General features: G+C 36.0%; 1 protein-coding gene across 3 annotated transcripts in view; it reads right to left on the reverse strand.

Annotated features, from left to right (window-relative positions):
• The window catches only part of LOC107511514 (gamma-secretase activating protein), an 80,674-nt gene that overhangs the window by 40,538 nt on the left and 22,925 nt on the right, over positions 1–17,211 (reverse strand). For 2 of the 3 annotated variants that reach the window (XM_016145943.2, XM_016145942.2), the window contains exons 8-12: positions 16,270–16,319; positions 13,113–13,217; positions 12,787–12,846; positions 11,893–11,936; positions 10,891–10,976 (exon numbers count right to left, since the gene is read on the reverse strand). In XM_016145943.2, coding sequence (XP_016001429.1) covers positions 10,891–10,976; positions 11,893–11,936; positions 12,787–12,846; positions 13,113–13,217; positions 16,270–16,319 — 345 coding nt within the window. The remainder of the gene's footprint in view (positions 1–10,890; positions 10,977–11,892; positions 11,937–12,786; positions 12,847–13,112; positions 13,218–16,269; positions 16,320–17,211) is intronic. The other variant, XM_036230292.1, reaches the window with a different exon arrangement.

The following is a 17,211-nucleotide window of genomic DNA, read 5'->3' on the forward strand; positions in this document are numbered from 1 at the left end:
TTCTTTATATATTTATCATTTGTAACTATTTTGAATGACATTTTAGATTGCAATATACTGTTACAAGTACATTTTATTGCAAGATCTTAAACACAAAATAAACAAAATATGACTTTATCAGATAAAAATGGTAAGTTATGTTAAATAAAATTACTGTTATGGCTACTGAGCACACAATAATATAAATTTTCTTTAAAATTATAGCACACTCAATAAAAATAAAAGTAATGCTATCCTAAAGCATAAACAGAAATAATAATTATATGAGTTACAAAAGTCTCACATAGCACTTTGACTACTTTCATATAGTAAACATACTCCCAGCAAAAAAATGACTGGTTTATCCTGTTCTTTCATATTCCATAATCACAAAAAGAAATACATTTTTAGCCAACATAACTAAAACTTCAGGCTCTCTAATAATAAAGAAATAAAAATTAAAACAAGGCACCATATTTTTCCTTTCAAATTAGCAAAGTTTTAAAAATGATAATTCAGTCAAGGGAGCAGTAGGAAGAACATTCTCAAATAATAGCAGTGAAAGAGTGAACTAGTACAAACTCTCTAAAAGAAACAGTTTTTCAGGGGATTAAATATAGTCATACCTGTTGAATTACTAATAATTCATTTAGAAATGTACCCTCAGGAATAAACATAAAATGTCAACAATATAAGAAAGATCACAACTTCCATTCTAGGAATATCTTCCACATTCTATCCTTTAGAGAATGAAGGTTATCGTTTTTCTTGTTCTGAAGAAAGTTAAAGTGAGATGTAGAAACCAAGTTCCAGTCAAGATGGTGTACTAGGTAAAAACAGGGTTAACCTCCTCCCAGGACCACATTAAATTACAACCAAATTATAAAACAACTTGGAGAACCATCTGAAATCTAGCTGATCATAACACATGTATCTGAGGATATATAAAAAAATAAAAGCCACATTGACACTGGTAGGAGAGAAAGAGGAGATGCAAAGTAGGCTTATCCTGCAACCGTGCATGGTGCTTGAACACCAGGAGGGAGAGCACAGGAGGGAGAAACCCCCTTGAAGGAATGAGGGGCCCTAGCTCCACACAGGAGCTCCCTTGCTCAGGGTTCCAGTCCCAGGAACAGGAGTTCCCACAAAATCTGACTATAAAAATCAATGGAGATTCTGGCCATCTGAGTGAGACAGAAAGAACCTGAAAACACAGATGTCCACCTTAAAGGGCCTGCACACAGACACCTACCCAGAGTATTGGTGGAGGGTCAGCAGCTCAGGAGGCGCAAGAGATACATGGAGAAAGACTGAGATGTGTGGCATCTGAGCAAGGGCTGGAGAGACAGCAGCTATTGCTCCTTTGTAGCACCCCCACCCCAGGTGGACTACAGGTGGGTGCCATCTGGCCTGCACTGAACTCTCTCCCCACAGGGCCAACTCTGCATTAGCCTGGTGAGATCTATTAGCTCCACCTCATGTCTCCTTGAGACCCAGCACTACTCAACCCACAAATTGCCCATGGCAGGCCTGTTGCCAAAACCCTTCCCTGCACTTTCCCTGAGCCATGTATTCGTAGGCAGGCAGCAGCACTCAGCTCACATCACCTGCACATTATAGGGAAGACTTTTTGCAGCAGGCCACAGGTGCCAGCCCAAACTGAAGTATCTTTTGAGCAGATTGCTGGGGTCTGCAGGCCCAAGGCAGACAGTGGTTGGCCTTTCTTTGATCTGTGACTTTTATGGGAGCCTATGAGCTCAGCTCTGGCTGCATTCTACATTGGCCTGATGGAATTGGCTCACTCCACCCCATGTCTCTCTGAAACCCTGTGCCACCCAACCCACAAATTGCCCTGAGCAGGCCCATTGCCTTGCAGCCAGCCCCACCCTGTACTTTCTCTAGGCTGGGAATTTGACAGCAAATAGCCCTCAGATTTCACGGCCACACATTTCCAGGGCATCTCAGGAGAAACTTTTAGTGGCAGGCCACAAACCCTGCCTCAAGCTACAGTATTTCATGAACAGATCTTAGGTGTCAGCAATGTCTGGCTTTGCTGCAACCTGAGACTTTTACAGAAAGCTGCTGATTCAGCACTGGAACCTGGTAAAATCTGCACACTTTACCCTGGTGACTCTCTGGGTCCCCAACCTAACCAACTCTTCTACCAAATAAAGGCTCTTTTAGCTGTGGAGACTTACAGGCAATTGGAAGACAGCCTCGGGCCTTGGGGTTCACTAGTCCTTTTGCTGAGCTGCTACAACCCCGGTGTTGGAGATAACTGACCTTGGCTCACAGAGTGATCTCTCCCACTTGCCTCCAGATCCATCACAGGCAGAAACCATTTGCAGATCATTTTGTAGCTCTTACCAGGTAACCCCAAGCAATCAAAGGCAGCTTCTAACCCTGTCCTACACAGGAGTCCCTCTCAAGGGACCCCAACACCAACAAACCCAGAGGCAGGCATCAGACAACAACAGAGCACCACCTGACTAGCCCCATGAAGGTAATACCCAAGGGGTGGTCTCAACAGGCACACAAGCGTGCTCGAGCAAATCCTACTCTATGGAGTCAGCCCCCACATAGCAGCTCATATCCTGGGGGCATGGCCAATCCCCACAGCCAGTCAGCTCAATACTCAGTACCATATACTGACATGCTAACAGAAATTAAGGCTTAGTTACAACAGAACACACAATCCACACAAGGAACAGGCCCAGAACCCCCAGTGCAGATGATCAGAATGACTGCACCACTGGGACACAAAGGACACCTACTACATAAGTCTACCTGGCCAAGTAGGAGACATAACAAATCTTCCTAGTACATAAAAACAAACACAGAGAGGCAACTAAAATGAAAAAACAAAGAAACATGCTGCACATGACACAAGAGAAAACTCCAGGGGGGAAAAAAATGAAACAAAATGGAAACAACCTACCAGAAACAGTATTCAAAGCGCTAATTAAAAGGATGCTCAAGGAACTTAGAGGAAGGGTAGATGAGCTCAGTAAGGACTACATTAAAGAGTTAGCATAAAAAAAAGGACTCAAAACCCATTTTAAAAAGTCAGAAATGAAGAATATGATAACTGAAATAAAGAATACACTCGAAGAAATCAACAGCTGATTATATGAAGCAGAGGATTGAATTAGTGAGTTGAATTAGAGAATTGGAAGACAAGGCAGCAAAAAACACTCAATCAGAACAGAAAAAAACTAAAGAATAAAAAAATGAGGATATTTTAAGAGACATCTGAGACAACATCAAATGTACCAACAGCTGCATCATAGGGGTACCAGAAAGAGAGAGGAAGGGATTGAGAACTATTTGAAGAAATAATGACAGAAAACTTCTCTAACCTGGTAAAGAAAATAGACATACAAGTGCAGGAAGTGCAAAGAATCTCAAACAAGAGGAACCCAAACAGACCCACACCGAGACACATCATCATTACGATACAAAAGGTTAAAGACAACGAGAGAATCTTAAAAGTAGTAAAGGACAACCAACTAGTTACTTACAAGGGTACTCCTATAAAAATATTAGTTTATTTCTCAACAGAAACATTGCAGGCCAGAAGGGATTGGCATGAAATATTCAAAGTGATGAAAAACAAGAACCTATAATTAAGACTACTCTACCCAGCAAAACTATCAATTAAAATTGAAGGTAAGATAAAGAGCTTCCCAGACAGGAAAAGACTAAAATAATTCATCAACAACAAGCCAGAATGCAGGAAATGTTAAAGGAATTTCTATAAAAAGAAGTGGGGGTAGGGTGGGGGGGGACAAAATACAAATAATAAAATTGTGATAACTATGTACCTATCAGTAGCTACTTTAAATGTAAATGAATAAAATGCTCCAATCAAAAGACATAGGGTAAGTGAATGTATAAGAAAACATATAACTGTCTACAAAAGAACCCCTTCAGATCAAATAACACATACAGACTAAAGATAAAGGGATGGAAAAAGATATTCCATGCAAAGGAAATGAAAAAAGAGCTGAGGTAGCAATACTTGTAGCAGACGAAGTAGACTTTTTTTTCAAAACAGACTTTAACACAAAGGCTATAATAAGAGGCAAAGAAGAGCATTACATAATGATAAAGGGATCAATACAATAAGACTACATAAACCTAGTAAAGATACACACACCCAACACAGGAGCACCTACATATATAAAGCAAGTATTGACCGACATAAAGGGAAAGATTGACAATGATATACTCACTGTAGGAGACTTTAACACCCATTGACACCCATGAACAGATCTTTCAGGAAAAACAACAACAACAACAACAACAACAAGGAAATAGCAACCTTAAATGACACACTAGACCAGTTGAATTTAATTGATATTTTCAGAACATTTCACCTCAGATTTTCTGTTTCTTCTTGACTCAGTCTTGGGAGATTGTTACATTTCTAGGAATGTACCCATTTCTTTCTAATTGTCCAATTTATTGGCATATAATTTCTCATAGTATTTTCTTATAACCCTTTGTATTTCTGTGGGGTCCATAGTTACTTCTCCCTTTCTATTTCTGATTTTATTTATTTGGGTCCTCTTCCTTTTTTTCCCTTGGTGAATCTGGTTAAAGGTTTATCAATTTTGTTTATCCTTTCAAAGAACCAGCTCTTGATATTTTATACTGTTTTTCTAGGTTCTATTTTGTATATTTCCACTCTGACTTTATTATTTCCTTCCTTCTCCTCATTTTGGGTATTGTTGGCTATTCTTTTTCTAGTTCCTTTAGGTATAAGGTTAGACCACTTATTTGAGATTTTTATTGTTTCTTGAGATAGGAATGTATTGCTACGATATGCCCTCTTAGGACTGCTTTCACTGTGTTCCATAGATTTTGAGCCATTGTGTTTTCATTTTCATTTGTCTCTAGGTATCTTTTGTGTTCTCATTTGATTTTATTGTTAATTCGTTTATTCCTTAGTAGCAATAAGTCAAAAAACAACAAGTGTTGGTAAGGATGTGGAAAAAAAGGAATAGAGTGTAGAAAACGGTTTGAAGATTCCTCAAAAAAATTAAAAATAGAACTACCTTTTGACCCAAAAATTTCACTTCTGAGTATTTATCCAAAACTCTAGTCCATAAATATATATGCACTCCTTGTTCACAGCAGTGCTATTCACAATAGCCAAGATATAGAAGCAAACTAAGTGCCCATAAATAGAGGATTGGATAAAGAAGTGGTGGTACATATACACAATAGAATATTACTCAGCCATAAAAAGATGAGATCTTACCATTTGGAACAACATGGATGTACCTAGAGGGTATTATGCTAAGTGAAATAAGTCAGACAGAGAAAGATAAATCCCATATGATTTAACTTATTTGAAGAATCTAAGGAACTAAAGAAACAAACTAAAAAAAAAAAAACAGATGCAGAGAACAAACTGGTGACTGTCAGAGGGAAGCAGGTGGAAGACTGGCTAAAAAAAGTGAAGGGGTGAAGAAGTACAAATTAGTAGCTATGAAACAGTCATGGAGATATATAGCACAGCATAGGGACTATAGTCAATATTATTGTAATAACTATGTATAGTGCCAGATGGGACTAGAGTAATCAGGGGGATCACTTTATAAATTATATAAATGTCTAACCACTGTATTTTATACTCGAAATATAAAATAAAATATTTTTTAAAATTTTTAAAGTGAGATATAGAATAAGTGTACCTAATTACATTCCCTGAGAGCCACATAAGATCTCATAAGCAAATATTTCCAAGTAGTAAGGTTGTGACTTAGTTCCCCTGCCAAATCCCAAAGGGGAAAAAAGCCACAGCAAGGTGAAATGGCACATGCACAGGCTCTGCAGAGCTGTCCCATACATAGAAATTTCTCTGATAATGTACAGGTTCTATTTCTGTGCTGTCCTATACAGTAGCCACTAGCCTCCCCCCCCCCCCCCCCGCCGCCCCGCCATGGCCACTGAGCACTTACGATGTGGCTAGTGTGACTGAGGAACTCCTTTTTCATTTTATGTAATATGAATTAACTTAAATTTTAATTGTTAGCTGTGGCTACTGGCTACCAAATTGGACAACACAGCTCTGGAGCACTGGTTCTCAACCCTAAAAGTACATTAAACTTACCTGGGTTCACAAATTCCCAGTTTAAACCAACTAAAACAGAACCTCTGAGGGTGAGACTCAGGCATCGGTATTTTTTACATTTGTCTGAGGCAAGTTAATTAAGTTCTCTAAGCCTCAGTTTCCTCATCTGTAAATAAAAAAAATATAGAACCTACTTCATAGTTATTATGTGAGAATTTGGTGAGATAAAAGTTAGCTGTTATTATCATTATTCTATAATAATTTTGCTACTATTTACAAGTTGTGAGAAGTCACAGTTTGGAAAAGTAAAGCATGCTCTTAATGGTATGTCCAGAGATATTTAATAAATATTCATCAATGATGAAGATAACATCTCAAAGTTGGCTAGTCTTTGGGAAACCATTTGGACAATGAAAGCTATTATGGACAAAGTTTTCCAAGGGAAATTATTTCATTGTAAAAGCCTCTACAAAATGCTCAAACGCAGGCCTAATTCTGGGAATTTGTGAAGGGCAACTCTGAAAAATATACTAACAGAAAGAATTTACAGTTTTCGCCCCTCACTATCTCCCAGGAGGTGGTGATCAAAAAAAGAATTATAGCCACTGACTTAGAACACACACAAGTGCTGTAAGTACAGCTTCAAGGTTGGACTATCAGCCAGGGAAAGAATGAGGACATTTTATTTCATTCAAGAAGCCTCTGATTTATGTTCCTACTATTAAAGATTAGAAAAATCTATGTGAATTCATAATCTTAATACATAAGTGGCCTTATATATTAACACATAAGCAACACTTAACATAAAAACAACACTTTTATCCACTATTAACTCTCATGAGCACCCCCATCATCAATATTTTCATTTCTATTCCTTAGAAAATAGTGGATTTCATTTCTTAAGGCAGAAAATTCAAGACAAAGATGCTTTCCAGAATGTAAGAAGCAATGCAAAGAAAGTACAAAGTACCTCCCAACGACCACCAATATGTGACAACTGAACATCAAACATATCATAGCATCATCATTAATATAAATATTTGAAATAAGCTGAGTCTGTATAAGGCCCTGAGTCTATCAGCATTCTTTTTATGAACCATATTTTCTGGAAAATTAAGCTCTCTATTATAGAGAGAACTATATAGGAATTAGATTTAGTTGCTCCCTTCTCCATTGCTACTTTGATTAAATACCTTATTGTTTGACCACAAATGTAAAAAATAATTTTTGATAAGTAACTTGGGAAACTCATGATCTGACAATTTATTAGTCAAAAACCTAAAAGTTGCCTCTCTGGCTTGTTTCAGCTTAAATCTGGAAGAATCTCATTTGAAACAGTCTTGTTTTTTAATTTCAAAGCTGACTGTGAGTGCAGGCTCATTTTCTACTCTCCTAGACATTGCTGAAAAAGGAAAAACTAGACTTTCACATCTCATGCCAGATAAACCTAACATTTTATTAAGTATGTCATAGATAGCCCATTTACAAATGATAGCTGCTACTATTCATGAGAAATTCTCATGGAAATAAAATGAAAAGGAATAAAAGCTTCATAAAATAAAAGCCTAAAATGATTGTTTATGTCCAAAAGATTCAAAGTGAAGTACTATGGAAGAACCTACCTTGGTTCTTCCACATGAGTCTTGGATCCCTTCACATCCTACCTTCTAAGTAAATTCACTCTGCTGTATATTGTCATCTTTTCTCTTGGCACTATCCTGTAAGCTTTCAAACATACTGAAGTCTCTACTATCTTAAAAATAATATTCCCTAAATCCTGCTTCTCCTTCCAGCCGCTGCCTTTCTCAGGTGTACCCACACTGCTATGATTTTTTTCAACTCCCATATGCCACTTAACCCATCACAATTAAGATTCCACTCAACACAAACTACTCATAAAACTACTCCATGCCACTAGACCCAGTGGACTCTTCTCTCACTACCCAGTAACAGTCAGCCACTCTTCTGCGTGAAACGCCTCTGTCTTTGGCTGCTGTAATACCACACTTAGCATTCCTCCTTTCTCTCCAGACATTTGTTTTCCTTTTTCTTGGGATGTTAAACCTAACCTTCATATATTTTTGTTCCCAGATTTTATCCCTAAACTTCTTCCCTTTTGACCCTAGGCCCCTCCCACAACTTCAAAAGCCAGCTGTCGTCTGACAACTTCCACATTCATTCATCTCCAGTCCTGACCCTCTTCAAAGTTCCAGATCTCTTAGGTAACACATTCAAAACAAAACTCACATCTTCCTTTCTAAGGCCCACCAAAACCATTATAATTCAGTAAATGTCGCCACTGTTCATTTATTTGCTTATGCCAGAAATCTGAGAACCATTCCTCTCCATTTAATTTATATCACATCTTCTCAGTTCCATCTCCAAAATGCATCTCAAACCCACAGGATTCTTTCTCTCTACTGCCTCTTAGTTTAAGTAGCCTCATCTCAAATATATGACTACAGCCTCATCCTAACTGCTCATCTCCCATCTCTCATTCTTGCCTCCTCCAAACCATTCTTTACACAGCCACCACAGTGACCTTTTAAAACTATATATCTAACCATGTCACTTTCTGCTTAAAACACTTGAGTGAAGGAGCATCAATGGATCCTAAACCAACAGCTGAGAAGTTGCTACAGAATAGGATAGTCACAAGATGACAAAGTATCTCTTCACAAATTACTAATGCAAAGGTTAAAATGTATCTTTACGAGGGAGACAGATGGTAGTGACCACTTAACCTAGTACCAAATGTAGCATCACTAATATTAAGACATCCTGACATTACATGCCTCCTGATCTGGTACCAGTAAAATTCACACCACCACCTAGGAAATATTCTTACCAAAAATGTTTAACCTAAATCTAATGATCCCTGTAGGACTAACTTCCAATTTACAGGAAATATAGAGGGTAGAGGAAAAAGTTAAATAATTGCACAAGAAAACAATTAGACAAATCCAGAATGTGGGACATTCCACAAGGCAAATGGCCTGGACTCTTCCAAATGTCATTGTTGTGAAAAGAAAAGGGGGGGGGGGGCATCAGTGTACATTAAAAGAGAATACAAAGACATGACCAAATGTAATGCATGTATCTCGCTGGGATCCTAACTTTAAAAGTTATATACATACACATTTATTTATATGAAACACATTTATACATACACACATATTTTTAAATAATTATGGAAATTTGAATATTAAATACTTTACTAATTAACAGTTCATTTCTTTTAGTGATAATGGAACTGAAAGAGGTTATATAAAATTATGTCCTTAACCTAAGGAGATAGATGCTGAATTATTTATTGATAAAGTATCATGATATCTGCAACTTACTTTTGAATAATTTAGTCAAAAGGAAGAAAATGGTACTTATATGAAAGGAGAATGATAAAGAAAATACTGCAAATGATACAACTGTTTAAGTAAAAGATACATGGATGTCCATTATCTTCTTGAAATTTTCTGTATGCTTGAGTAATTGCAATATAAAATGCCATTAAAAAAAAAAACTTTAATGACTCTTAGAATGAAATCTTAACTATTTCCCTGGTCTGCACCATCTGGCTCCTGCCTACCTCTTCAGCTGTATCTCACAATAGTCTTCCCATCGTTCTCTCTATTTCGGTCACACTGTTCTTAGTTCATACATATCCTTTAAGTCTCAAGTAAAATATCGCTTCCTTCCCTAAACTCCCCAAAACTGGTTTATGGAAGAATGCATGTGGCTGAGGGGAAAATGGAATGAATTATGAAGGCATGCAGTGGGAAAGGGAACAATTTTCAGGACTAAGAACAGGACAAGATGTCTTGGAGAGTGGGAGAAACAGAGATAGACTGGCTGAACTAGAACATATTTAAAGACACTAGTATCTTCCATTAAACCTCCGTTACATGCTCTCATTGCTTCCTATAATTCTCATTCATATTTCTCAATATTATGTGTGTACTTACTTAAATATTATGTGTGTGCTTATTTAATGTTAAAAGTCCACACCAAATTGTAACCTCTATATTAATAAAGACTAGGTTAGTTTTGCTAATCATTGTATCCCCAAAACCTAGCACACAGTAAGTGCTTCATAGATGTTGGCTTAATGAATACCACATAATTTGGCTTTAAAGGATACAGCTTTAGTCCAGGTACAACTTAACTCAACTGATAAATGTCTACTTGAGTGTGGATATTAAAAGTGACTATTAGATTTAATTATTAGAGTTGATTATTTAGATGGTTGTTAAGGGTAATGAGCAGTTTTTGTTTTCACCAGATTCATTCATGTAATCATATTCCTCTCATTTTCGGGTACTCTTCATTCCCCCTTATTTATTTTCTCTATCTATAATAAGCAGGTGTTAAGAGACAGACTATTATACACTAATAATTTTATGTCAAGCTTTGATTGTTAGCTCAGTAGCTTATAGTATGGCTCTTAAAGTGTCCAAGTACATAGGTTTAGAATTCAAACACGTCAGTAAGCCTGATGCAAATACAACCCCATCACTGTGCCATTTGTTAAATATGGAGCAGGTGAGAAAACGTAGCTCAAATTCAAATCTATCTACTCTGTTAGAACAATAATACAAAAAATAATTTTAGAAAAATAACCTTGCTGACTAGGACTTTTTAAAACAGACAGCAGATATATAAAATTACAGTGGAGAGGATAATCTAGTATATAAAACTCCATATGATCACTTATGTAAAAATATTGCTCTATTACATTTCATTTTCAAGAACCACATAGCTAAACAATAACTAAATTTTGTACAGAGCTCAAGTATAGTCAAATGAATTGATAAATGCAACTCTAGTTCTACCTGTATGGTTGGTAAAAATGCACAGCATCGGGTATTTGGATAATTTGTCTTGGTCTTGTATATCATCACATCCAAAGTTGACAAGCCTAAGAATATAAAAAGAAATTGTAAGTGAATTTAAAAATAAGTTCCCTTATAAAGGATAGTAACCACTTATACCCACAGAAATAGAGACATGTCCCTGAGAAATTTAAGTAGATAACATGTTTTTTGGTTAAAAAAATTCTATAAAACAGCAATTAAAACAAATACATGTCAAGTTTTGTTTGTTAGCTTAGTAGATTTTCTCTGTGGCCTGGACAATATAAAAAAAATATTGCTTTCAACTTACATTTTTATAGTTTTTTCTGATTTAGAGTAATGCACATATTATGTTTCAAAATAAGGACAACTGAATGTTTATATATGATGAAAGCTAGTGAAAGCATTTAATAGTTTAGGATTATCACTAATCTAATTCATGAAGACTTTCTTTTCTTCTGTGTACTGTTGGCCTTGTGTTTATTTTTTCAAAAGTGTTTCATGTTTTTACTACATTTAAAACAGTCTGGGGGTGGGGTGGGGAACTTACCTTTCATGTAAAAAGGAAAACAGAAAATAAGTAGTAGACTCAGCTGAACTACAAGTGGATTGACCTGTGACATCCTCTTTGATGGCAACAAGAAAAGGGTTTTGATGTTTGATTCCAAATGTAACTCTGACTCATCAGATCCTTTATTGAATCACAGAGAGAAAAGCACTTCCAGATCAAAATAAATGGATATGCCCTACAGAAATAAATGGCTACAAAAATCAATACGATTGACTTAACATGGAAATACCCTGTATTCGTGCTTGTTAAGACTGTTTATGTTCCCTAAAGAGAACAGAAGTATAAAAGAAGATACACACACAAGGAATATCAAATTATCATTTTATCTGCATGCCATATATTAGATATAAATATAATCATTCTGCCCATGAGTATCTATAAAAATTATTAGTAACCTATGAATTACTTACTTAAATACTGAATTACTTAATGGTATGTCCAATGGTGCTTCAAACTGTTAAAAAAATCAGAAGAAAACAAACAAAAGATGACCTTAATTAAGTGACATTAGTTCTGAAAACCGGAGCAAGTCTGATAAGGCTGTGCTTGCCTAATGATGAAGAGCCCATTTCACCATCATTATCTTCAGAAGTTATTCCTCAAAGCCATGGCACAGAAATACCATCAAGAATATTCTGGAGTTTATGTATAATCACAAGCTTGATGTATATTTATTTTACAAAGGGCTAATACTTGGCAAAATTTGCCTTAGATTTGAATATTATAAACAGGTAGTATAATAAACCATATAACCATATAAGAGGAGAAGGACTGTGTCTTTAGAACAGTGGATGAGTCAAAAAAAAATGTGGGGTTGGGGGAAGAAGGAATAAATGAAATTCTTATAATGATATGATATCAATCTACATTAGACACCAATATTGATTCTAGCACTCCAAAAAGCTTTTTCAGGAGTTGTGTTAGATTTTTACTAATTAAATTATACCTCTCATTGGCTCTTTATCTTATTCTCAAATCCACTGATCTCACAAGTCCTTGGGCATCAAATAACTTATAACCACTTAAAGCTATAGACCATACTATTATCATCTACTAATCCTTGCTCTTACACTTGTTTCTTTAATGTGAGGTATTTAGTTAGCAGCGATTTCCTGTGTGTGCTCTTCTAATCACCTATATTAATTGCATTTGTTACAGAGTTAAATCCAAGAACTATTTTACTTGCTTACATAAATGACTGACAACATCAAGAATGTTAAAATGCTGTTTATGGTAACAATTCTCTTTTAAAGGAGACAACGTGTCATAAAATTTCCTGTAGCTTAATAATTCTCTGAACTTACCATTAAGTTAAAGTTCTCATCAGCACAAAACTGGATGCATTTTAAGGTACTCCTCGATTTCTAAAAGAGAAAACAGAATAAATGACATATTACTCAAAAAGTCAACAAAAGCACTAATTAGAGAGAGAGAGAGAGAGAACACGAAGGAGAGTCAGAATAGAAAGCAGCCAAGAAGCAAACAGTAATGAAAACTTTTTCATTATTTGTAATAAACCTTTACTGATTGCCCCCATCAATGAAAATGCAGTAATTAACAAATTACAATTATAATAGTGTCAAAATCCAATTGTACCTATAAAAAGGAGGGCCAGTAGACTAGTTTTTACCTTCAGGTCAATGTAGTATAATCTCTGCTCTGACATATCCCACTGAGCCCAGACAAAATCCTCTGCTACTCTGTCTCTTGGGAGATGGCCAGAATTTTTAATCACCTAAAGAGGCAAAAAGATTTTAGAAATAACTGTTTTAAAAGAGGACAGATATACAATTCATTATTATTTTGCATATTCTATCTTTACAATACATACATTATCTTTATACATCTTTGTAATACAATGCGTATTTCCACCGTTTATTTTTTGCAGCCCTCCACCCTCACCACATACACATGTAAAGTCTTTCCAGGAAAGATTTAAGGTATCATTTTATTACTTTCTCTGCCCAAACATTTTATGATATATTATTTTATTCTATACCTAATGTAACAGACAGGCTGGTGTTGTTGAAGGCAAGCCTCATCTATCACAAATGAACAGCTAGTTTAGTAAAAGATTCAGAGCTTCCTGTTTGGGACATAACCCATTCAGGGCTCTGCAAACAGGAGGCCTTCACAAAGACTGGGATGTCAAGGGAAAAAACTCAGGCCCAAGACAAAGGCAAAGCTCCTCACCTCTGTATCCCCATGGTGCTTTGGAATGCTTTTATTTCAGTTACATTTTAATTAATACTCTAAGTCTCCCCCAGTGCGTATGCACTCTTCTATAACACCTTCATACTCTCGATGTCTTATTTATAGCACATAATACTACTCAAGGAATGCTATTCAAAAGAAGGAAAATGAAAAAAGTATGTAAACTGCCAAAAATACTACAATGTAAATACAAAGAATTAAGACTTCGCTTTCCTCAAAATGCTTATATAGCAAAAGTAATCTATGTTGGGACAGATGAGTAAAGAATGTAGACAGGTCGATGTAGAAGAAAGGAGAAAAAAAGGAAAACATCAGAATAGCCCATTTTCATGTCTAAACCCTCTCTAATTCTAATAGGAATTTCTCTACTGAGGACAACTTAGAACTCGAGGGAAGCATAGGACATGTAGAATCGTGCATCTCTGTTTCTGGCTTGCCAAGGTCCATTACATTTATACAGCAGAAAAGTGATACCAGAGAAAATATCCAAGAATACCTGTCAATCTCTAAACCTTGGACAACCCTCATTTTCCATTTCTCTGAAATGTGTTAGGTTGGGGTAAATTTGGGAAATCTTTTGGATGAAGAGATATACTGACAAGAGCCCAGTCATCAGGGTGTGGCAACTCAAGTTTGCATCTCTAGATTTTGTCCCTCTAGAGCTACCTCACCCCTGTGAGTCTTGCTTGTGTTGCTGTAAAAAAGAGGATAATTATAATACCACCTCTATTGTGCAGGGATGTTGTGAGGAATACATGGAACAACACACTGCCTTAAGTAGCTGTCATCTAAGCCTTTAAGAATGAAGGCAAAAGTGCCTCACAAAAGGGCACACGAGGATGAAAGAAAGCTGAAGCTGCACTCTCTTGGCTGGGAGAATCCTTTCTGATGAGTGCCTCCTGCCCTCACTCTCTCTGCAGTGTCTTCTTGGCTCCCAAATATACTCTTCTAAACAGCCAGTCCTCTGTCTATGCCCATTTCCATCTTCTGACCCCAACTTGTTTATATACCTCTTTCCTCTAAATTCTCATGCTGTGGGATCCTGCCTTGCTCTTTCCTCTCTGGCCTGATCCTTTCCTGACCACTGGCCATGACTTTGCTCTTCTATCCACTTAGCCACTGGTGGCCCAGAGCTCCAGCCACAAATGTTCTGGTCGTTCTCTAGCCTGGCCTCTTAATTTGGGACAATCAATAGTAGATACATATAAAAAAATGCCATTTTTCCATTTCAATTCTGTTCACGTAACTTTAAAATTTTCAGAGGAAGACTATTTTGAAACAGACTATTTAAATATTGAAGGAAATAATTTTTAACATATTAATATCTCATACAAACTGTAAAGAACAGACAATTCAGTAGAAAAATAGACAAGGATACAACTAAGCAACTTTCAGAAAAGCAAATTCAAAGAGCCAATAAGCATAGTAGATGCTCTAACTCACTAATATTAAGGGAAATACAGACTAAAATAATAATATTATCAACTTACACCCATGAAATTGTAAAATTTTTTTTAAGACAAATACACCTATTAGTGGTATGGATAGAAGGAAAGGGTAAAACTTTGGTTGTAAACTGCGAAATTGTTAATAATTTTTTAGAAACACAATCTGGAAAATTTGTTGAAATGTATTAGAGCATATATACATCAACCCAATTATCCATTCCTGAGTATTTAGCCCCAAGAATATATGTACCAAATATGTAAAGCTATAGACACAAAGCTATTTGAGACAATGTCTAATGTAAACAGGTAAAAGAAAACTGGCAGTCAAGTGAATGTCCACCTGTGGGAGCACAGATGAAAAATTGTACACCCATGCCAGGGACTATTATGGACTTCTAAAGAAAATGAATTGGAATTATTCTAGTTGATTTGCAGGTAATTCCACAAAGTTGAATGAGGAAGGAATGAATAGCAAACCCCTGGGTGTGTCAGGGTGGAGATGGTAGATAATACAGGTATAGAGAAAAGTATGAAAGGATACATACCAGGTTGTCAAAGAAAGTTAAAGGTGAAAAGGAGACAGAGAAGTCGAAAACAAGCAAAAAAGAAGGAAAGAAAACTGAATTATATAAAACCCCTGCATATATGTTATGATCCCATTTATATTTATGTATATGTATCTATGTAAAAAATTAGATTGAAAAAGTTATATCTCTATTTAGCAACTTATAGGGATACCCCCTGGATCTATTATGTAAAAAGCAAAAACAAAAGCAGTAAATTAACATATAATGATTCTATTTTTATATAAAAAAAAAAAACTGAATCCTTGTATACGTGCACCTGAGCAAGGTAAAAGGTGTGGAAACAATCACACGTGGCTGTCAATATTATGTCAGGAGACTGCGATTGGAGGCTGAGATCGAGATAAAGGGGATATTTAACTCCTTCATATATTATTATTTCACATGTTACAACAATAAGTATATAATTTGAAAGGCATCAAATAAAGTGTTATGTTTCTATGACATTAATCTATAAAGATTAGAAAGATCTAATTGACAATCTAGAAATGTCACTCTTCGTGAAAAAAGTTCTGAAGCAAAAAGAATTTCAAATATTTACCACTCTATTTCCGTCTTCTTGGATGACTTGGATATGAAATTGTTCAATATCTTTTTTAAAAGAAACGACAGAAATATAATTTAACATCCATGAAAAATGTGAGTACTTTTTTCACTACTGAGAACAATTTTTTTTATTTAAAAGTGTGGATTTAACAACTAACTGAAAAATATTATCACAGACAGCAATCTCACAGTAAATCTCACAGTAAATGTTCAAAACACAACCCATCTTACTCCACTTTCCCTTTACAATCTGTTTCAAATCCAGCATTTACTCCATTCCTCAAATCAACAATGCATGAAGCACTTAATCTTTCTGCTCTACTGGGTTCCCTCAATAAGCATTTGCCTCCCCTATACCATCAGTCTTATGTACAGCTAATAAGGGCTCATTTGGCAGGGTTTATGTTCAGTTTCCAAATTCCAGACATCTGTTTGTATAAAAATATCAGATAGGAAACTTATTATACAAGACATCTGGGGGAGGCGTTTTTACATAGATCAATTTCACATTAACAAAACTCTAAACATTTTGCCTTAATTTGTGGATGTTCTCTTTCTCCCAGTAAGCAATTGAGAGTCAATCACTATATTTGCCTTCTGCCAGTTCTAATTACAAAAACATGAAACTGACAATTGGGCAAGAGCATAGGAACTGAACACAAGCCTAACCCCTCGGACCTGTTCATCCAATTATAAATCAGCAGTTTCATCTTATAAAATGAAAGACTGCTTATTAGGTAAGATCCACTAGTGAATTTTGTCTTTTCTTGCCTCTGCCCCCAACTTGAAAACATCATTAAAGAATGTCCCAATCTTATTTCCCTCTATCTGAATTTGACCAAGTTAGTGTGTGTCCTCAAGTTCTACCATGGATTTCTTCTAGCTTCTAATGCCTTCCTCTCTCTCCATCTAAGCTACTCTCCTTATATCATGGTTA

The sequence above is a fragment of the Rousettus aegyptiacus genome, unplaced genomic scaffold (assembly GCF_014176215.1).
Source record: "Rousettus aegyptiacus isolate mRouAeg1 unplaced genomic scaffold, mRouAeg1.p scaffold_m13_p_13, whole genome shotgun sequence".
In the NCBI taxonomy this organism is placed as follows: Eukaryota; Metazoa; Chordata; class Mammalia; order Chiroptera; family Pteropodidae; genus Rousettus; species Rousettus aegyptiacus.